The sequence below is a fragment of the Copadichromis virginalis genome, linkage group LG10, assembly GCF_057382275.1.
Source record: "Copadichromis virginalis isolate Kocher_CV1m ecotype Utaka linkage group LG10, C_Virginalis_male_GT1.1, whole genome shotgun sequence".
Classification (NCBI taxonomy): domain Eukaryota; kingdom Metazoa; phylum Chordata; class Actinopteri; order Cichliformes; family Cichlidae; genus Copadichromis; species Copadichromis virginalis.
The window spans coordinates 25056751-25079661 of record NC_140627.1 but is presented as its reverse complement, the minus strand read 5'-3'; the positions used below and the strand labels follow the sequence as shown (position 1 = coordinate 25079661).

Genomic DNA, 22911 nt, shown 5'->3' with positions numbered 1-22911 from the left:
ATATGATTTATTATGTTACCAGTTTAATTGAGTCTGGGATTAACTGGGACCAGGCTTAGTAAAGTCTCCATTCTTTTATGTTTTTGCACAATACAAGAGAAGACCTGCTTTGGACTTCACATAACAGTATGATATAATAGGTCTATATTTAGAGTTAAAGAAGAACAACAGGTCGTATGCTGAATTGAAACTGTTAAAGCCGCAGTCAGAAACTTTCAGTTTGTCATACATATAAAGAAGGTTCTTGTGAATCGACTGCAGGGTCATTGCTGAAAGTGTCAGCAAATTCATCCCAAAAAGGTTGTTGCCACATTCTAACAAACTGCTTGGTATGGGATGAACAATGTTCACAATTAAAGCTTATCCCCCCCCCATTTTTCTAGTTCGAAATATTTCCTGAATTGTTGCTCTCACCCTCAGTCACTGAGTCCTTTTGCATAATTTCAAAGAACAGAAGGGGCTTGACCATGCTGATTAATTCACATATAGTAAATGGTGAATGGACTGATTCTTATTTAGTGTTTTTCTACTATCCCGGAGTACTCAAAGCACCCAAAAAGCTCCTTCGAGCCGGAGTTGAACCAGCGACCTAAGGATTCCTGCTATCATATACCTACAGTCCTCCGCTCTACCAACTGAGCTATCGAAGGGATATGCCTAAATACAGGCAATTAAATAAATTGACCTGGGAACTGTAGTTTTTATAAAGTGCCTCATAAACGATTCAATATAGGTAAATATGGTTTGGAAATATAGTGTTATTTAAAGGTGAACTTGGTGTTTCTGTGAAGAGAGAACTTTTTGTGAAAGATTAACTCTGATTATGTTTATTACAGTGATGAATCATGAGTGCACATTGTGACGCACAGATGTATTATATTATCAACGAATCTTTAATCGTTGTTTTTGTTAGAAAGTCACTGGCTTTAGGACTGAGTCTGAGTGAGATCACTTGGCAGTTTTGCTGATACCGTACACAAACAATAAACTCCTTTAAATGGGCCTAGCGACCTTTATTTATGACCGAAAACTGAGAGGAATGAATACAATGCGGAAGGTAAGCCTGTTAAAGAAAGCGTGGTTAAAAGACAACGCTGTCTTTTGTTTTGTTTACATTTTTTGGCCTTGACAACAAGGAGGTAAAACAGTGACATCATGGCCACAACGTGAAATGCACGGCATGCTTTCACAGAGCCATGACGTATTCTCTTTGGTTTGTGTTAGTAACTTCCCCAATAAACAGCGAGCCAATGAAACTGCACAGGAAGCAGCTCAGCGAACCAATCAGTGAGTAGCCTTCATAGGTCTCTGGTTGCTTCGGGCGGCGCTCTGTTTTTAGTAAAGGTAGACCACACAGCGTTAGACCGGAAATTATTAGATTTTTCAACAATACCCTAGTCTGACGCAATCTTCACATAATAATAACAATCATCATAAAAATAATATATCCTCAAACATCTACCATAATAGACGACATTCTGGGATATATGTTATGTATATTTACCAACCTTTGTCACTGTGTAAGTTTCAGAGTGTGGCAGAAATTTATTCAGACCATGTTTACTTGAGCTGTTTACATAAAATTAAAATTTACATACGTAGAAAAGTTGTAAAAGGTGGTCAATTAAAGACTCTTATTATTTTTTTTTCGATTATTTGCCGGATGCTAGTTTTTTCTAGTTGCATTGTTGTTATGTTTAAGCCTAGCAAGTTCTTCTTCTTATTTTTTTCTTTTAGGTAAGGGTGTATTTCAGAACTTGTCCGCCGAGAAGCTTTTATTTCGAAGCACAACCGGAAGTTTGTTATTTGCTCGCCAGCGGCTCGACAAGGGTGGATCCTTAACTGTCACCTCTCCCTCCCTCTCCCAGTTTCAATTCAGTCAAATCATCACAGTGATCTGGCAGTTAGCGATACATGCGCCTATTAGTAAGAGAGTGATTAGCTTCTACTGTGGCCATTTTGTAAGCCCTCGAGAGACGGTAACCTCTGGGAGAGTCGTCTCCTAACCCGAATTAGCTAACGTGACAAACTGCAGCAAACCCGAAAACACACAGAAATGGACGAAAAGGCGTTTACGAAAGAACTGGATCAGTGGATCGAGCAGCTCAATGAATGCAAGCAGCTGTCCGAGGGACAAGTAAAAACACTATGTGAAAAGGTAAGATTTTATTTTTTAATTCCCTCCCTTAACTTATTGCTAACGTCTTCTCCCTCCTCACCGCCGCCTTCCAGACATTCTTAAAATGGCGTCTATCGTGTACATTTCACTGCGTTGTGCATGGATTTGACAATCATTACGAGTTGCCCCAGACTTCTGTTCTGTTTAAACAGCTTTACACCGCTAAATAAGAAATTACATGTGGTAGTTTTCGGGCTTCTTGGTGCTTTACCGGGCAGCTAGAATGACCCACAAGCTTTGAATTCAAGTCACATACCACATTTACAGCCCTTCTCATTCACACTGACAGTGACTGCAGCATCTCTTAGCCGTGCTACTGAGTGGAAGTGCTCTGCCTCAGTATTTATGTATGGAAGCTGTTAGAAAATAGTAAAAGAAAAATGTGGCCAGCTGGCATCAAAATGGAAAGAGATAAAGTTGATTTCTTGTGAGAAAGTCAGGCTTTTGGGCTCCTTTTATTTAGCCTATTAAGGTTGATTGTATCCAGTTTAGGTGCAGCCACTTGGAGCAATGAAAAGGTGAGGAAAAGCTTACTGTGTAGCTCTCGGCACAGGGTAATAAATCCAGCCAGTCAATTTATATCGAGGAGGGTTTTTTTTCCTGCAATAAAAAAAGAAAAAGAAAGTTGGCACCTACTTAAGACATTTGGCCCTCCAATTATAACAAGTTATTTCTAAGTGGGGCTTAGTTTAGTCGAGCTTAAAATACATTTTTGGTTATCCAATGACCAAAAAAAATAGCAAATTGCTCAGACTTGTTAATTAAGGTAACACAGTCTGTTTACCTTCACTACATGTGGATGAATAATGTTTGTTTATGTAGCCAAAGCCCCATCAGTGCCCTAAATGTGCTCTATAGTCTCTGCTGCTCCCAGCCAAAGATAACAAACATGAGAAACCACTTGGCTCTGCACTGTCCACCACTTCTTATTTATGCTAAATTACAATGCAAATGTATTTCCTGCTCCTTTGGTTCTGTATGCGTCGTTCTTAGGTGTTCTCATTCTTGTTCGCTGAGTGCAAAACTTTGTTTCACATCAAATGTTAGAATGACAATAAAAATCCTTTAAGCCAAGAAACACCCTGAATGAGGGCTAGTCTAAATGAGAGAAACGCCTCCTGTAATTCGGCACAATTCAGCAACAGCAGACACTGCAGTCTCCTAAAACACCGCAAGTCTTAATCAAGGCAATTTCCACAAACATCGTGCCATCAAAGTAATAATCTTGTTAGTTTTTAATTAGATGTGCCTAATAAACTGCCAGCTGATTGTGTGTGTGGTGCTTTTTTTTTTGCCCCTCAGCAGCTCTCACAGGTAGTCAGGAAACTGAGTCCATTATCTACCTTCTGTTTACTCATGTCCATAAATGGAGAGGATGACTTGTTCGAGGCAATAATGTGGGCGGTTTTCAAACTTAAACATGACCTAATGGATGAAAGTGATGCCTGGCCTGAATTGTAATTTTCAATTTGAGTTCCTTAGTCCTTTGCTCTATTTTTTTGCATCACTGCTTTGGAAACATAGAATTAGTTAAAAATAGCTGAAAAATGACTTGATGGTAATTTCCCTCAGACGCTGACCTTTGATGTTATCATCACAGTGTGAAGTTGACCTTTAAGCTGGTGTAAGGTGGTTCCTTCCTTTACTATTATATTTATATATATATATATATATATATATATATATATATATATATATATATATATATATATTTTTTTTTTTTAAACTAACCTTAATTAACTTGTTATGAGTGTTGTTATGCCCATATGCTTCTGCTTTGGTTGATAACTGGCCATTTGATTTTGTGGTCTGAGCTGAGCTTAACCCCAATCTCCCTGCTCTGTGCTGATTTCCGGCTCTGGATGTCTGGTTGTAAAGGAGCATTTACTCTTAAACATTTTACCACTGTTCTCTCCTCAGATTGTTTTAATTAATACTCTTTTTGTTTGGGTTTTGGATTTGTTTTTTGTGCTTTTTAATCCTGATCTTGATCTGTCTAGGATTTCTGTTTCTAGAAAGCTCTCTTGCCCAAAGCGTGCTATATAGTGTTGCTGCCTTGGGTCATGGTCCATTTTTAGGCTTCCCCCTGCTGGAGAATTGACACCCTGTCCTCTGATTGTTAGATTTATGTGTCAGAAGTCAAGTGACTGACACCATAACTTGACAGCGTATATAGTGAATATTATAAATTTGCTGTTAGGCTTTATGCTGACAGAAGAGGCTTTTTCTTTTCTTTTTTTCTTTTCTTTTTGGACAGTCTTCAGAGTCTGTTTTTCTTTTTATGCTGCTACCATGTTTGGAGTTCTGTGTGCTGAAGTTTAAAGGTCTGGTATTCTCAAGTGGAACGTTAATCCCAATATTTGTTTCCATTTGAGTCCCAGTAATTTTAAATGCTCATTACACTGTGTATCAGGATCCCAAAAAGGGACGGGATCCTTTCCATAGGGCTTAGAGGGATGGTGGTGGTCAGTGCTTAGCTGGGCATATAAATTGGCCTTTTTATTAATGGAGTTAGTTGGAAAGCACACAGGGATTGTTTATACTAGCCTCTTTTATTTAGCACATAGTTCAACATACAGAAAAAAAAACTATCTCAAAGACAGACAGATCTTGCGAACACTTGTTAAGACAGCTATACTGGCACAGCACATTAGATCCCGACTGATATAGGATTTTTGAGAGTGATGACAATATTCAGGGATTTAAAATGTGATATCTCAGCAAGTCTTTTCTTTACAGACACACAAAAAATGATTTCTCCAACTGTAACTGAAGATTTTCCTTTAAATAAATCCTTACTGAGATATTATGATAATTCAGTTTGTTTACTTGTCATAATAAGTCATAAATTGCCCGTATACTCTCCGCCAGACTCAGCCAGCTGTCATGTTTGTGGCATTCCAAGCACGTGTTGCTGACAGGGGCGTTGCAGGCTGCCACATCAACACTTATAACATGGTTGAAGGGTGTTTATCCTGCCTCCTCTTTACTTTTTAAATCTCTATATATCAGCTGTAATAAATACTGATATTGGTATATCAGCAAACGGCTAATAATTGAGTGATACATCTGCGATACAGCACATGTGCTGTAGATGGAAGAGCTGCACAAATGATGCAGCGTTCCTCTTTCCTGTTTCCTTCCTAATGGAGCAAAGATGCCATTAAAGCAGCTGTGGGTGGGTGGGTGGGTGGGGGGGGCTGTATCATTGTCAGGAGCCCAGTTTCTCCACACTGTCGACTTGTATCTGTCCATCCACCCCTCCCACCCAGTGAATGTTGTTTATACATTCAGCAGAAGGCTCCCACACAACATCCTCCCAGATTTTAAAAATAGCCGAGGATATGATTGATTGTGAGTTGCATCACTAACACTGTGAAAGCCTTTGTTGCTAAGGGGATCAGAGTGTGTGACTCAGGATAACACTGTTCATTGTGACTCAGATAGAGGCCGTGTTTGTTTTGGGGATGCGTGTGGGTGCAGAGGAATGAGATGTGCTGTGTAATCTGCCCTTCCAGTTGTCTCACAAGAAGGCCGGTCATACCAGAGCCTCAGCCTGGTGTCAGTGTGCTGAGAGGCAATGCTTTGAAGTGTTCCTCTGTTTAACGTGATTAATTGCCATTTTAATTTTTTCCCCAGTTTGCATTATCGTAGGCTCCTCACTCTTAAGAGTCTGGATGTTGTTGCAAAAGTTGTTTGTTTCACAGAAGTAAGATCATTGGTTTGACAATTTAGCACTGAGCCAGGTTTGAATTAGGTGACTGCAGACTGGGGTCTGCTTACTGGATACTGGTTTGATGTTGCCGTCAATTTTGCAGAGAAAATGTGATTAAATGAATAATGTGTCACAGATGGGGAGAGTTAACCTTTTTGTGACCTTCTGCTTTTTCCTTTGGCCAAAAATAAACCTATTAAAGGGTTATATAATCATCCAGAGATGGTTTCTGTGTGTAATATTGTAAGCTCCTTATTGTATTATATGTAGATTTATATATTTTTTGGATTGGCCTCTTTTTTTTCTATTCTATTTATTTGTTCTCCTTCATCTTTTTGTGCTACTTTGTTTCTACTTCATTTAAGCCATATTTGTATAGCGTGTGTTTTTTGGTATTTTGGCTGCAGTCAGCCACAGTCATTTTCTTATCTTTCGAAACATGTTAACTTGGTCTACTTCATCTTGAATCTTGCGTTGGGTGAACCATCTTGAAGGGTAGATAAGAAATGCAATGACGCAGGTGTGTAGAGACCTCTAAAGTGTGCCACAGTGATGCAATAATTTGGTCACGTTGCTGCAGTTGACCTACTTGTTAGAACTGATGTCATCTGCTTGACCTTTTTTTGTATCTCTGGTTGACTCATTAAAAAAACATCAGAAATGGATGTTTGCTCGGTGGTCTTTGAGTGCATCCAAGGCAAAATGAGTTGTGAAATACATGTCATCAAAATTCATACTGTCATAGCAGAAATGCTGATGAAATCAGACATAACCTGCCACCATTTGTCTGCTGCTCGTGTTAATTATTTTTACAGTGGTTTCACTCGGTGAGGTTGGCAGTATGCATAACATTCAGCTACCATAAATCAGGAGTGAGGTCATTGCTTGTGGTTACAGTCTTGCAGAGCTGTCAGATTTATTTCACCTGAAGCTGTCTGCAGGTGAGCCTTTGGCTGGTTCTTCCACACTGATGGGCTGATTTAGCTGACCAAAACTGCTGACTTCATGTCGGGGCTCTTGAATAAGCACTTTGTTGAACGCAGGCCGTCCTGCGCCTTGAGTGCAGTCGTAATCTGAGCAGAGTTTGCTCTCTGTGGCAGGTGTGATCTGTACTTTGGACGAGGTGCTTGAGTAATCAGTGCGGTCATCCTTTTTCACAATCACAGCTTTCCAGAGTACATACTGTTACTGGACATCTCGTGGATAAACAGTTGCCTCACACACTGTTTTGTGGATTTCACTAAATCCGATCTCAAATTTCGAGAAGTGAAAAGTCCTAACATCAGGTCACACTGTATTGATTTACCTTCTCCAGTTTATGTAATATTTAATCGGAAGTTAATCCCAGGTGATAAAAGTGACATTTTGTGAAGGATATTGACAGGCACCCCACCCCTTTTTTGTGCATAAAGCTATAAAGAGAAAGCACATTACATTAATCAAGTTATCAGTTTACCCAATCTGGGACGCAGAGGTGACACCTGATACGTCACTGAACACATTACACATCGACTTTAGTGTAAGGTTACAGAGCCGAAGATCAAATGTTACACCCAAAAACTTGTTAAGAGCGTTCAAATGATAAATGGATGGATGCAGACGCTCGTGGGTCGGTCACAAATACGAAGCCAAAGGCTCACATATCTTTTTGTGATTTCCTCACATTTCATTGTGTATGTACTCAGTGGAAAACCTTGATGTGTCGGTAGATAACAGTCCTCGTAGCTCTTTTCTTAACTGAGCTGTGCCTGACGTATTTGAGGCCTGGTTATAGAACAAAATGACTGGGTTTGCATCTCTGCCTATGCAGCTACTGTTGGAAAAACCCAGAAACTCTTTTAAAGGTTATCAAACCACATCTTTATTGAGAAATAATGAGATGTCAAAACTCGTCATGAAGCGTACAGAGGAGCTCGTCAAATTCCGTCTCTTTGCGGGAAAGAGTTCATTTGTTTTGTTGAACTTTATTTGCTCATATTTAATTGTGCTTCTATCTTTTTTGTATTATTTACCTTATTGAAATACTTGTTTTGGTTGCTTCTGAGTAAAAAAAAATATAGTCGTAAAAGTCTAATTTATTTTATCTGTGTGCAGTTGCCGTTTTTATTGAAACTATTTTAGCTGGAGAGTTCCTCAGACATGGTGGATAACCTCAAGGCTGAGGAAATAACACATTTTATTTCTTTATTGAATTTATATTTCTCATCTGCCTTATTGGGAAAGTGAATAGTAGTCATTGTGCTCAATAACAAAAAACTGTTTAGATTCCTATCACTGTTGCGTGATTTTGCGAGACTAATTTAGTCTTTTTAGCTCTTCTCCAGTTATACAGTGTTTGAATTGCATGTTGTGCTTAATTAAACTGAAACTGTGAGCAAAGGAAATGAAGAAGTTGAGTGCAGAGCGGTGAAAAGTAAAGAGGATCCCAGACAGCCTGACCTGGCCTACTTAAAGTGCGTGTTTGTTTGCTTGTTTATTTCCCCTCACGCCACTAATAAGGGTTGGCGTGAGATTGGGATGAAAACTTATCGCTGTTTGACTTTAATGCAGACATCGAGAATATTCTCTTGGGCTTAGCAGCTCAATTGCTTTAAAGGCAGAAACAGCGGTCAGCCTGCCAAGCTAAGCCCAGTCACTGAAAAGCCTCCTGCCTCATGGCAGTATGGGCACGTGGAGGGGCGTGCTTTATATAGGTCAGCATTGTGCGGCGATGCAACTCTGTCCTTTGACTCTGAGTTTGTCCCATCTGCTGTTGACAGGCCAGCTATAGCACTCTGACTCTGTCGATTCTCTCTCTCACCCTGTTGTTTAAAGGGGACAGTATGCACGGCTGCTCAGATTGCGTCGTTGACAAAACATTAGGCTTTCGTGGCTGGAAGAGAGCCACGTTAGACTGACTCCAGGAACGGGGCTTGTTGTGGGTGTCCAGATTTAGTATTGATGCTGTTTAAAGTGTTCTCCTATTGTTTTGTTTTAATCTGGCAACTGCAGCTAAAGACCGCATAACAAGCAGGCAGCTGGCTGGTGAAAATGATTCACAGAATGCCAGGGTATATTTTTAAGCTGGAAAAAAATACACATTTCTACCCCCTCCCCCCCAAAGAAAACCCTGCTCTGAACTGAGAGGCTCCAAAAAGTGGTTGTTCAAATAAAATATCAGCTTCAGGTTTTTGGTGTGTATTTTTCCTGTGTGCATTGAATGAGACAGCAGTATCCTATTTTTTTTCCACCCCCAGAAGCATTAGCTGTAGGCCACACAGTGACTCACGCTCGGCAGGTTTTCGACTGCTTCACGGTGAATTCTGAGTCGATTGAACTATGTCTAAGAATAACATTTCTCATCGCATCTACTTTTAGCTGTAGCGGTCATGTTACATTGCTACAGCACTTTTGGCTTTGGTTGAGTCCTCTTAAATGAATAATCAGAGCAAACCAAGTGTTTTTCCATCCAGAAGTGGCAGCAGCCAGTCTCCAATCATTTTTTTTTTTTTTTTTTTTGGGTTGTGGAGCATCACACTAATTGATTTTTTTGGGAAATGTTGCAGTGCAGCCAGAGCTGCAATTCCAAGCACTGCAAGCCAGACCTGCAGGAAACTAATAAAAGACACACACACACACACACATTTTAGAGGTTTACATCCATAGAGAGCTTCTGGTGGTGGTGTTTCGGTTTATGCTATAATCACTGTGTAGCATCTTAATGGATTCCCCGGAGGCTGATGTGGAAATTGGGGAGTGGGGATGTCAGGAAATTGTCCAGCTCTCAAATAAAGAACAAAGAATGACCCTGGAAATTACATTGTATTGTGCATGTGATTAACGGATCACATGACTTCCTCTGTGTTGGAACTAATCAGTGGGAGGTTTAGATGAATAAAACTTAAAATGTTCTTAGGCCATTGTTGCTTTGTCCCAGCTGCCTTTTGGTATTTCAGACTTGTACATTTTTGGCATGTTTCGGTAGTGGGGATCATTTGTTTTTCAAACCCTGAACCAGGCAGATTTATTTATTGAATTATTTCTTTTTTCCAACCAGGCAAAGGAGATCCTGACAAAGGAGTCAAACGTTCAAGAGGTGAGATGTCCGGTGACTGTGTGCGGAGACGTGCACGGCCAGTTTCATGACCTCATGGAGCTGTTCAAGATTGGAGGGAAGTCTCCAGACACAAACTACTTGTTCATGGGAGATTACGTGGACAGAGGGTACTACTCTGTAGAAACCGTCACTTTACTAGTAGCACTAAAGGTATGTGATATGTTCTGACATTTGACTTTGTCTAAACCTGAAATGTATTCATTTATTTATTTGAATGAGAATAAAAAAAAAATAACATTCAGATCTTTTCTCTGCTATTTTTTTTTTTTCCTCAGGTTCGCTTCCAAGAGCGCATCACAATCCTCAGAGGGAATCACGAGAGCAGACAGATCACGCAAGTGTATGGCTTCTATGACGAGTGTCTACGGAAATATGGTAACGCCAATGTTTGGAAGTACTTCACAGACCTGTTCGATTACCTGCCCCTCACTGCCTTGGTAGACTCTCAGGTAAGAATATAAACTCGGTTTCACATATGTAAGCGTAATGTTCTGAAAGAATCAAACATTAGTAGAGGAAATATTAATTAGATTCATGTTTCCTTCCTCTCCCTCTAGATTTTCTGCCTTCATGGAGGCCTGTCACCATCCATAGATACACTGGATCATATTAGGGCATTGGACCGTTTACAGGAAGTGCCACATGAGGTAACAATGACATTTTAAATACATCTATAATATTTGAAAGCTAAATTGAGCTAATAAGAGTGGCTGTTTAAGTCCATCCAGCCCATAAACCAATTTGTTTCCTCCTCCTTGTCTCCTGTAGGGTCCCATGTGTGACCTGCTGTGGTCGGACCCGGATGACCGCGGTGGCTGGGGCATCTCTCCGCGAGGAGCCGGCTACACATTCGGTCAGGACATTTCGGAGACTTTCAACCACGCCAACCGCCTCACATTGGTGTCCCGTGCCCACCAGCTGGTTATGGAGGTATGTCACTGGCTCATTTGATGTGCATACAAATAATCCATCTGCTGCTGAGGGGTGAATAAGCTCAGGAAAGACGGCTTGATTCCAACCGGCAGTCAGCACGCTAATATGAATTTAACTGCAACAAAGAGCCGTTACGATAAATAGCTCCTCCAACCTTTGGAAGTGCACTAACCGTACAAAAAATGGAGTTGAAAGCCTCGCTGCTACAGAGAACATCGGGACAAAATGGTTATATCACCATCAACCAGTCATACAGAGTTCAAGGGCGAGTTCAGTTTTAGATTTGCATTAGAGTTGCAGTTTATTCTGAATTATACATTTCCAGTGAATAATGCATCTGCCTCCCTCAGGGTTACAACTGGTGCCACGAGAGGAACGTGGTGACAATATTTAGCGCTCCCAACTACTGCTACCGCTGCGGCAACCAGGCGGCAATCATGGAACTAGACGACACCCTAAAATACTCTTTGTAAGTACCGAAAAGTCCTAAATCCTTTAGGTTTTATTTTAAACCCTGTAAAGTCTAAGGCACGATGCATTCTGGTAGCTTTGGGACCCAGCTGTAATTGTATATAAAACATATAGTGGTTAACAAATCGTATTTATTCTTTCTACTCCTTCTACCCAGCTTGCAGTTTGATCCAGCGCCTCGCAGAGGGGAGCCCCACGTCACTCGCCGCACCCCAGACTACTTCCTGTAAACTCTGATTATTGATTGCCCTTTGACATTTGTAGAGTATGACTTTCAACTGATGACAACATGAACTGGGAGGGTGAGAGACTTGGGGTGGAGCAGGAGGCACACATTGTATATCAACACACACGAAAAAAACAACTATTTAAGCATTTAGCAAAAAACAATGTCCGTGTCTGAGGATGGACCAAAAAGTGTGTGCCATAATCATAACAATATCCATTGCCGAGGACTTGTATTGCGAATCTTCCCATTATATGGAAAAAAACAAAACAGAAATGTTTAAATTCCCTTTCCTGTTACTGTGTAGCTGGACTGATGGCACCGAGGTCCAAGACATAAATTTTGCTACTCTGAATGCGGCTGTTTGAGTCCCACGCGCCATGGCTTATATTGAGTAGATCTGAACGTGATCTGTTTGCACTTTTGTAAATGAAAAGAAATGTAACATATGTCAAAATATGGAAAAGATTTCACACTACAGATGTTTGTTTGTTTTTTTCCCTTTTTTTTCTTCTTCCCAACCCAAGCTCTACACAAGGTTTCTTGTTCTTGTTTTTTTTAATTAATTATTTTTTTTTTGCTTTGTTTTGTTTTTTGCAGTCACACAGCTTGGTGTTTAAGATTACATGGAGTGTTCATCCACTTCAGCTCACTGACTCCCTCTGAGCTACAGCATCTGTATTAACCAAACAATTTTATTAATAAAGACGAAGGTGGCTTCTTGATGTGAATATGCTCTTGTGTTTTTGCTTGTTTGTTTGTCCTCATATAAAACAATGTTATGGTTTGAATTACACTGTCCTTGCATTGTCCTGGGATTAAATTTCAATGTACATTGATGCCAACATTTACCACAATTTTGCATTTTCCCAGCGATGGATTTCAAGTATGAACGTGAGCACCCAGTTATTTTTTTTTTTTTAAATCTTTTATCTCTTAGGAATGCTAATTAGAAGTGTTTTACTTATGATGATAAGTACTTTATCTCATATTTGGGGAATTATTTTTTGTTATAGCAATTTAAGTGATGATGCAAAGCCAATAATAAAATCTGGCAGATGCCTCTCAGCCAGATATCACTGTTTTATAGAAGGTGATAGCATGTGGTTAAGACTTCCGATGGCTGTCCTTGTCTCAGCAGAGCTGAAACAGACTGTTAGAGAAGGTGGTCAGGATCCACCATGATGGTTTGCTCTCCACCAGTGCTTCAAAAGTGTCCAGTTTGCTGCTAATCACAGAGCTAGCCTTGCTAGGCAGTTAATTTACTCAGTTGGTATCTCAGCTCTAAAGCTGCTCCTCCCCCAGCCAACCACAGTACAGGGAACATCAGTCACTACATCTCAGTGATAAAAAGTCTTCATTACTTTGCTGCATCCATTGATTTTTGAGGAAACCAAGCTTGCCCTTCTCATTCTGGTATACAACCTGTTGTCTATGTAGAAGCCCAGGTACCTGCACTCCTCAACCACATTAACAGGGTGAGTACCGGCAGTGGAGCTGTCCTCTTCCTTTCTGAAGTCAAGCACCATCTTTCTGGTCTTGTTCACATTCTGAAGCAGGTGATTGCTCCTAGACCACTCCACAAATTATGAGGTGAAACCTCAAAGAACATTAATATCCCCAAGGATAAGTGATCTTTTATGAACTTGGATGCTTATAGAACTAATACATTACAATTTATTAAAATGTTGACTGTATCTGACTTTTTATTTTTTAAATTCAAGTTTTTAGCTGTCATAACACCCACTGTGAATTTTTTTGTGTCCTACTGCAGCTAAAGTGCTGTGATGACTTACTATTTTTGAAATTAAGTGGCATCAATTCAAGGATGACTTTCAATGAACACTTGAGCGCACCATGGAAACCGCTTGAGAGGATCCGTAATAGGGGAAAAGCGCCATCCAATGGTAGCTCTAAATACTACAATAAATGCTGCGGTTTGATAAACACCACATGCAGGGATATAATTTGGAAATTACTGTATGAAACAAGGCTTATTTAATATAATCTATCCCAAGTGAATCTTATATTCGTGAATATCTTTATATTTAAGATAGCATTTAGAATAACAGAATTTATTGCACTGATTTATAAACAATTAAAGTCATTGAAATGATTAACCTTCCTGTCGTGTTCGAAACGACGAGGCATGCTTTTAGCTTCAAAAGCTGAGAAATTTCTTTGTTATAATAACTGGGTTAAACACAAACTATAACAATATAGCTGAACTGATTAGAATAGTATGTAGCGCTATACATCCATCAATCCATTCTTTTCTGCTTATCCAGGGGGGACAGGTATAACGGTCGACCATCCAAAACAACGGACAGTGAAGAAAAGAGTGCACAAGGGGGAGCAGGTGGTTATATGATATGGAAACAGTGACCCCAAACAAGAGAGGAGGCTTAGCTGGAGGTGGCAGAGCCGAAGATGTTCAGATTTTTTATTTGGGAGTGAGCAGGATGGACAGGATTAGAAATTGGTATAGCACAGGGACAGTTTAGGTTGAGCAGTTTGGAGATAAAGTTAGAGAGGCGAAGCTGAGATTTTTTGGACATGTGCAGAGAAGACAGAGTTGATATACAGGACAAAGCATGATGAATAGGGAGCTCCCAGGCAGCAGCAGAAGAGCAAGACCACAGACAAGGAAGAAAAGCAGAGGGTTTTTCTGACAGGACAGGATACTGGGGTGATGATTGAGATGATGCTCAGCAGATTGTTAAAGGGAACAACCAGAAGAAAAAGATTATAATTACACAGCAATGTTAAACATCTCAAATGTTTGAGACTTTGCTAGACTGTCTTAGTAAAAAACAGTCTAGAAAAGGTAGGACAGCATTAAAGTGGGCCAATGTACGCTTTAACAACCCCCACCAGGCGTGGAGAGGCATCCAAGCCCTCGCCAACTACATGGCCAGAGCCTTCCAACCCTTAACAGCAGCCTCAAACTTGCAGAGGAGCTCAACACCTTCTTTGCTCAGTTTGAGACCACCACTTGTCCTGCTGGTGGTCAGAAAATAACCTGAAGCTGAAAGTCCTTAAAAGAAAAGAACTCATAATGGACTTCAGGAGGCACAGACAAGTCCACTACCCTCTCATTATAAATGGAGAACAGGTTGACTCTGTCTTCATCTTCAGGTTTCTGGGCACCCACATCTCTGCTGATCTCACCTACAGCCACAACACCAACATCCTGGTAAGGAAGGCCCAGCAGTGGCTGCACTTCCTCCTTGTCCTTAGCCAGGATAACCTGCAGCAGAAGCTGCTGCTGGCTTTCTACCGCTCCTCAGTGGAGAGCGTGCTCTCCTACTGCCTGGGTAGGCAGAGGCCACAACTGAGAACAGGCTGCCCAGAGGGTAATTAACACCACCCAAAATATAATTGGATGGTCTCCACCCCTGGAGACCATCACTAGGTCCTCCTGTCTAAGGAAAACCAAGACAGGTGACCCCTTGCACCCCGCTCACCACCTGTTTGACCTGCTGGCCTCTGGTCGGTGCCTCAGATCAGTGGAGGCCACACCTCCAGACTCACAAACAGCTTCTTCCCCTGGGTCTTTCGGGCTGTCAACAAACACTATCTCTCTAATGTGTGAGTTGTTTTGTATATTGTATATTGTTTTGTATACATTCCCTCTTGGCTGTATATATTTCTTCTGTTTGCTTTTTATTCTTGCTGTCCGCTACAGTTGGTGTGGAGCACCCACAATTTCGTTGTACACGTACAATGACAATAAAGGGCTATCCTGTTCTATGCTAATATACGGGGGGGAAAGTATGCAAACCTAACATGCCTATCACATTATACTTATACATATATCTTGGAATAATTTAAGAGACTTGGGATATTTCAGAATACCAAAGGCAGAAGGACCCTGAGATTACCAGTCAAAGAAGGGTGGATAATTTGAGCCCATACTTAACCCCTCCACTACGAGGAAAAAAGGCGTATTAGTCGCCGGAAGGCAGGCTCAGGCTCTTAGGTTGGTCCAGGGACTACCACCGGTTGTCTGTGTTTGCGCGTCTGTCGGGTGCTGCTGCTGACTACAGAGGAAATTGACCTCTGGATTAGCGTTAAAACAGTCACGGTACGTAGCTTAGTTAGCCCAGGTTGAGTTTTGCAGCTTGGGATGAACTGCTCTTTGTTTAATTTTGCTTGTGTCTTTATTTGAAGAGCCTCGCTGTGGCTGCTAAGAGGCCTCAACTAACGTCGACATTAGGCGTTAGCTTAGCTATAACATTGTGCATGGTAACGCTAGCTTCCTGGTTAGCCTAAATTTTAACCGATAATATTAAAATATTATGGTTGAGCAAAAAGCAGCGAAGACAACTTTTATGTGTTTTAAGTAATAACACACAACAGCTTCAGTTGTCTGTAAACTGTATTCAAATAAAAGGTAGCTGCTCGACTAGCATTGCCGCTGTTTAGCCCGTGTCGTCGGTAGCTAATCGTTGGTTAGCTCGAGGTAAGCTTTAACGTTTGTTTTGAGTTTGTCTAATACTAAGGTCCGCACAGGTAATTTTTAGTTATTTATTTAGTGGGATATTATTACCGTATTCGACTAATAATCATGTAAACGATCTTTTTTGCGATAGCTGACACATTAACTCCCAGACGTAGAATAGCAGATGCTAATGCGTGTTCACTACTAAGGTTCGTAAGTTTGTTTTTTCAGAAGTGTTGTTTCCTTGCACAGGCTTTTAATATCTTAACGTGTTGCCTTATAGATAATGCCCACAATAAAACTACAGAGTTCTGATGGGGAAATCTTCGAGGTGGACGTTGAGATAGCCAAACAGTCTGTCACCATTAAGACCATGCTTGAAGGTAAGTGTTGAATCACGGTAAACGTTTTGGTTATCAAGTCACAACTGCCATAAATAGGACACCCCGCAGTTAACAAATATAGGGTTTATACTTCATTTAATTAAACCATAATATGGACATAGGCTACAAATGTGTAATGTTTGAATCTTTTGACAGATTTGGGAATGGATGATGAAGGAGATGATGATCCCGTTCCCCTTCCTAACGTGAATGCTGCCATCCTCAAGAAGGTACAGAATGCTCATATTGAAGTGTCCAGTGGGTTTTTTGTTCACACACAGACTGTGGGTGGTGTTTTGTTGGATGTGGGAGGGGTTGATTCCTTGCTTCCTGAGATGCTATTAACTAATGGCGTTCATCTCACCTGCTCTGGAGAAGGTTATGTTTTAGATCCATGCTTCCCAAATGGTGTATGTTGTGAGGCAAATGCCCTGGAGTTTTCTTACAACCTTAGTTTATTATAATATGAGCAAGTGATGAATGAGCTGCTTTATCAGCAGACCTACTTGGTACACACTAATTTCCCATACATAGGCAAATTATATTTACCAAAGTTTAAGATGGAACCCCAGCCTGTTGTGTGGCCTGACACAAAGGTTCCGATTGATAAGGACGATGAAAATTTGAGAGGGGGAGTGAATGACTTTCTTTGGTAAAGCAAGTAAACACTGGTCCACAGATTTAAAATGAATAAATGTCAGAAGAAAGCAGTGTTAAAGCTACCTCTCATGGCTTTAGGTGGTCAGGGTTGGCAGAAATTGTTTGGCCATATAATCATTTGCTAATCTAAAAAAGAATTTGGAAGAAGAGGCCATAGAATCTGTGTGCCTTGAATTTTTGGGCTTTGCTCGTGGTTGTAGTTGGGAGGCAAATGTAAATGAAAGCGCTAGCTTCTAGCCTGTGATGGTGTCCTCGAAGATGATGTAGACTTTTGTATATGGTGAGAGGGTCTAAGCAGAGCTCGTAAGTGGCAAAGAGTGGTACTTTGTGTCCTGCGGGTAAGCTCGCCTAAGAATTTGAATTGGGTTTGGTTGTCTTCCACTTATAGTTTTAACATTTTAGCACTGCCAGGCTAAAGCTGAAAGAATAAGCTGAAATGATCTTCTGTGCCAGTCAATCAAAACACATCTTAGAAGCACATTGTAATAATCTAGGAAACTTGTGTCATAGCTGGACAGTGTAACAGTGTTATAGCTGGAAAGAGCTGCTGATGTATTTTCTGAGCGTAATGGGCTCAGATGTGGTTCAGAGTTTCAACAAAATCTGAACATCAAAGTTTTGAGGTGGACCTGGAAAAATGGACAAAATGCGATCGTTTCTCATCCTCAGTTTTACCTTTTATTTTCATGCCAGCAAATCATCTAATCACAATTTGGCAACCGAGAAGTCCTGATTTTTATATATATTTTTTTCTCCTTACTACTCTCATTCCTACACTTTCTTACAAGGAGGTAACGACCTGGAATCTGTGTGAATTGATCCTAATTTGTGGCAAAGAATTGCCATTTAATTTTGGTATTCAAACCTTTTATGGGCAGTTTAAACAGCTGATGGGTGCTGTGCATAATGGGTTACCTTGGTTAAAACCACATGTTTATTTGTTATTGTCTGTCTTTCTTTTTCAGGTGATTCAGTGGTGCACTCATCACAAAGATGACCCCCCTCCTCCTGAGGACGATGAGAACAAGGAGAAAAGGACAGATGACATCCCTGTATGGGATCAGGAGTTCCTCAAAGTGGACCAAGGCACCTTGTTTGAACTCATTCTGGTAAACATACTTGAATTATTTTGCATTTTCTTTGGATTGAACTACAACTAACAGGTGTAAGCAAAACCTTGCCCTATACCTAACCTTAACAGCAACCCCTGCACATGGTTGATTATCACATCATTGCAAATGAATCTTACTGAGTTGTCTATATTTGTATTGAAGCAGTTTTAATAGAAAAAGGACCTTTTTAAAACAAAAGAAAACAAAAACAGTGGTTAACAGATGCTCAGTTAAACTGCAAGCCTGTCAATGGTGTCCCTGCAGTTAGCTACAGTGAAGTATCCCTCCCTTTCTTTGCAGTGACTGTCACATAATCCCACTGATGTGTCTGTCACTTAATCCTCCTTCTCTGAGTCCTGAGCTGCTGCACTTCACCCAACCTTTTTATTTATTTTTTGTTTTTGTTTTTCTTTATGTCCTCCTCCACTGCTTCTTTCCTGGTGCCTCTGTCTTAAGCCAGTTTTTGGTTATGGCCTTCTTTGCTGCAGAAAGGAGAATTTTAGCCAAGTAATGGTCTTTACATGTACAGCACCTTCAAAGTATCCAAGATACAAAACAAGGCAAGTTCTGGGAATTATATAATCTAATATATCACAGAGAGGTGAGTGAATTTTGACCCAGAAAGTGTGAAATTTTTCTACATTTCTAGAAAATGTGTGTATGATCAGCTTCCAACACTGTTGTTGTGTATTGGTTCGTTTATTTTTAATCTTAGGTGTAATAAAAAAGCAAATTAGTTTTTTCCCAAATGAATTTTCTCCACTTTAATGATTGAGTTGTTTTTATGTTCTTTCCACGTTTCATACCACACTTTCTCAGTGATGTTTTGAAACCAAAGTCCAGTTGTCCTGGTCTAAATTTTTCATCGAAAGCAACCCATTTTAGCAATCCAAGCTCTTTACCAATTCCTAACTCCTTTACTGTGCCATATCATATATTTAATTTAAAGGATATTATCGGGTTCCTATCTTGGTCTTTAGTTATGTATTCAGGCGTCTTTTTTAATACCTATGTTTGTTTGAATTGGGACATGGATTGTGGAGAGCTCCACATCCTTCCAGCGAGCCCCATAATCATCACTACACCAATATGTTATCTGGCGTATCTGTGCAGCATGAAAATATTCTTTTAAATTCCTTTCTCTCTCTCTCTCGATCAAAGGCCTTTTTCTTTGTCAAAACGTATCAACTGAGCCGGTATATTGTCTTTATGTAGTTGCTATATAATGTGTAGGGTCCTAATATCTTGTGCCGGTTTATTTTTGACAAAACCTGCTTTGTCCTCCTCTATCAGGTCTGGTATAAATGACTGGAGCCTATTGGCCTGCATTTGAATAGCGCTTTTCTAGTCCCTAAGGACCCCAAAGCGCTTCACACTACATTCAGTCATTCACCCATTCATTCACACACTGGCGATGGCAAGCTACATTGTAGCCACAGCTGCCCTGGGGCGCACTGACAGAGGTGAGGCTGCTGGACACTGGTGCCACCGGGCCCTCTGACCACCACCAGTAGGCAAACATGGGGTTAGTATCTTGCCCAAGGATATTTGGCATGCAGCCTGGGATCGAACCACCCACCTTCTGATTAGTGGCTGACCTGCTCTGCCACCTGAGCTACAGCTACAGCCACCATTAAGACTGCAGTGTAGATTTTATAATCAACATTTAACACTGATATAGGCCTGTCATTTTGGCAGTATTCCTTTTGTGTTTGTGCTTTTGGTAGTACTGTGATAATTGCCTCCCTCCAAGAGAGGGAATCACATGTTTAGTGCGACTCTAACTAAAAGTCAGGTGGAGTAAGGGTATCAGTTCTTTTCCAGATTTCTTATACCATTCAGCAGGAAACCCATCACTGGATTTCACCCAACTTTTAACGTTATCTTCTCTTTATTGGGCGTAATGACAAAAGGGTACGATATCACAAGCTATAAAGACAACACTATGCTATGTCGTGTGATTTTAATCGCTGTTTCGTAAGTGTTCAGGTGCTTTCCCAAAAACGGCCAAAAAAAGAACACAAGCTATTCTCTGAAACTACTTTTTAATGGTTTGTGGGTTTGTGCTTCACAACAGTGCTCTCGGTGCCGCATCAGAACTATGATGCGGTCTTAGGGTCAAAAGCTCAACAAACCTACCAACAACTTTTGACATGTGGTGGCGGCGGACAGTAAAAACAAGACCTTCAGCTGGCAGGAGGCAGAGAAACCAAAGCAGAAGGAAAGTTGATGTTTTGCGTTACAATTAAGGGAATTATTCCACATTTGTTTGTATTGACCACAGGAGGCAAACGCTTTTCTCATGCACTGTGTGTGGGGGTTTTTTTCCCCGCTAAACAGGTCTCGAAAGGCTTGACATTTTTTTTTTGCTTGAGGTTTTAAATGTTAAGGTTGTGCTTTACACTGAGAAGTCCAAATACTTATGTGAATTAATGCATTTATAGTGTTGTAGCTTGTGTTGTATAGTTGTCTCCCAAGTACTCTGTGTGAGAGAGAGGGAGAGCGGCGTGCATTCATATAGTTGAGCTGTGGAAATGGCATTTATTTTTCTTTATGTATTCAAACTTCACAGTTGGCAAAATCTACTTGAATCTACAAGGACCTGTCACAGGTCTGTGAAATATCCTACTGGCTGTAGCAGAATTGGTTTAAATGGAAATGGTCTGGCTCTGGAGTGCTGATCCAGAGTCAGCAGCTGGAGTTGATAAATAGTGGCTTTTTTTTTTCTTTCTTTTTTTAAATTGTAATCACTTTTATGCACCTTTCTATATACAGTGTTTATTTTCTCTTGTAGTCCTTTTAATATGCTTCATCTTTCTTAGAAAAATTATTTCTTATACTTTATTTATTTCGCTCAGTGGCCAGTTCAAGCAAGACACAAATGTTGCTTAGCAACAGCTGGAGGTCTGGTGGTTTGGGCAACTGTGTTTAGAAGAGGGAGGGATTTGGAAAGACTCATTTATTCATTTAAAAATAAAAAAATTTAAAAAAAATTTCCCCTCCACCTTTCTCAACGTGTGAAACAACATGGAGTGATGTTGAGGTTCATGTAAAATGTAACCTTAGCAATGCCTGGAAGAGATGGATAAATGGGTGGTGTGTCTGTAGCTTCGTGGAAATGAAAGCGACGGTCCTGCGTCAGTAACCTGAGTTGACCCCACCCCCCGTGACTTGAATATGTTTACAAGCACAAAGGCTGAGAGGAAGGGGTTCAGAAGAGCACAGCAGCTGCTCCTGTGCCTTATGAAAATCAATGCAGAAGTCTTATTAAGCAATCACTGCTCAGCATATGTAAGGCTAAATGGTTTCTACAGGGTAATTTACTTAAGGACGATGGGAAAGGTGTGGTGTGTGGGGGTTTTTTGTTTTGTTTTTTAAAATAAATTGTATATAAATGCTTTTCAGGGATAACTATCATCCCTCATCAGACTGGATTGGTAATTCAAAATACGCTTTTTACTTTATTCAGGTGTAAATAACAAATCCAAAACACAATATGCTTTGTTGGGTTCAGAGATCTAAGTGTTGCTGAGGTATCAGTTGTCCTTGTGTGCTCTTTCACCGCCTCCCTCCCTCCTGCAGCTCCTCATTCATATCTCCATGTTTCTGTTTAGGCCGCCAACTATTTGGACATCAAAGGCCTGTTAGATGTCACCTGCAAGACGGTGGCCAACATGATCAAAGGCAAAACCCCAGAGGAGATCAGGAAGACTTTCAACATCAAAAATGATTTCACAGAGGAGGAGGAAGCCCAGGTACTTATTCCAACCCATCAGCTGTCTGTCAGAAAACAAAAGACTTTCATAAGCAACGAGAAATCACTTGGATGTTGCGGATGGGATTAAAATGGTGATCACAAAGTTGCCTTCCACACCTTTGTGGATTATTAATTTGTCCCTCTCTTCCGCAGGTACGCAAAGAGAACCAGTGGTGTGAAGAAAAATAAGAGGAAGATCTTGCCAACACTACCACACTGAAAAGGATTCTCTCTGCTAACTGGTTGCACTGGCGTTGTTCATACTTGTTAATATTTACATTTAGTATATTTAGAGCCACATCCCTCGCTCCCCCACCACCATCACTTTTCCTTAATTTCTGATAATAGCATGACTATTTTAACTTGCCTGTGTGGTGTCATTAATTTAAAGCCAAGCTCTCTTCTGTTTGCGCACACTCACGTTGTGTATTGACATAAAATAAATGGTCCTGGTTTCACGGCTTTGTATCCTTTTAAAGATTCGAAGACCCCTCAGATTTCCCCTGTTATTAACTGCTCTGCCTTTTTTTTTTTTTTTTTTTTTTTGTTTTTTTTAAACTTGACATTGTTTTCTTTTAGGTTAAGTGAATGAATAAAATGCATTTTTTGACAATGGATATGCGAGGGTGAATTTGTTTTCTTCTTTTTGCTCTGTAAATGTGTCCATTTTGTGAAACCATGTCAAGGAGGCGTTTATAGGAAAAGTGAAGTTTGAGGTAGAATGATTACTTTGTTTTTAAATGCATAATGTCCCCCTGGACTCGAAGTACTTGTGTTATCACGCAGCGTTGGGTAACACATGCGCTGTTGTAGCGAATTGAAAACTTTTCCCAGTTAAGCTCTGATGCTGGTTTTTGGGATGCTCAAACATACTGAAGGAGTAAATAAAACATTAAATGGATGGTGTCTGTCACTTTTTGTTTTTAGTTGTGGTT

At 40.4% G+C, this 22911-nt stretch overlaps 2 protein-coding genes and 1 non-coding gene across 5 annotated transcripts; 2 read left to right on the top strand and 1 right to left on the bottom strand.

Moving 5' to 3' along the window:
• Positions 1-561: 561 nt before the first annotated feature.
• On the bottom strand, positions 562-650 carry trnay-gua (transfer RNA tyrosine (anticodon GUA)). The gene is given in 2 exon segments: positions 562-597; positions 614-650. It is a non-coding gene; the product is annotated as a tRNA-Tyr (tRNA).
• Positions 651-1773: 1123 nt separating this feature from the next.
• ppp2cab (protein phosphatase 2 catalytic subunit alpha b) lies at positions 1774-12351 on the top strand. The gene is made up of 7 exons (XM_085470798.1): positions 1774-2158; positions 9931-10140; positions 10266-10439; positions 10548-10637; positions 10759-10920; positions 11274-11392; positions 11552-12351. The coding sequence occupies exons 1-7, from the start codon at positions 2057-2059 to the stop codon at positions 11622-11624; spliced, it is 930 nt and encodes a 309-aa protein (XP_085326924.1). The 5' UTR covers positions 1774-2056; the 3' UTR covers positions 11625-12351.
• A 2780-nt stretch (positions 12352-15131) lies between these two features.
• On the top strand, positions 15132-22877 carry skp1 (S-phase kinase-associated protein 1). Of its 3 annotated transcripts, none has more exons than XM_085470796.1 (6): positions 15132-15211; positions 16348-16447; positions 16604-16677; positions 18073-18216; positions 21834-21974; positions 22130-22877. In XM_085470796.1, exons 2-6 carry the CDS (start codon positions 16351-16353, stop codon positions 22163-22165), a joined length of 492 nt encoding a protein of 163 aa, XP_085326922.1. In that variant the 5' UTR covers positions 15132-15211; positions 16348-16350; the 3' UTR covers positions 22166-22877. The 3 variants fall into 3 exon arrangements, with proteins under 3 accessions (XP_085326922.1, XP_085326921.1, XP_085326923.1); XM_085470795.1 differs by lacking the exon at positions 15132-15211 and adding an exon at positions 15509-15707; XM_085470797.1 differs by lacking the exon at positions 15132-15211 and adding an exon at positions 15974-16085.
• Positions 22878-22911: the final 34 nt, after the last annotated feature.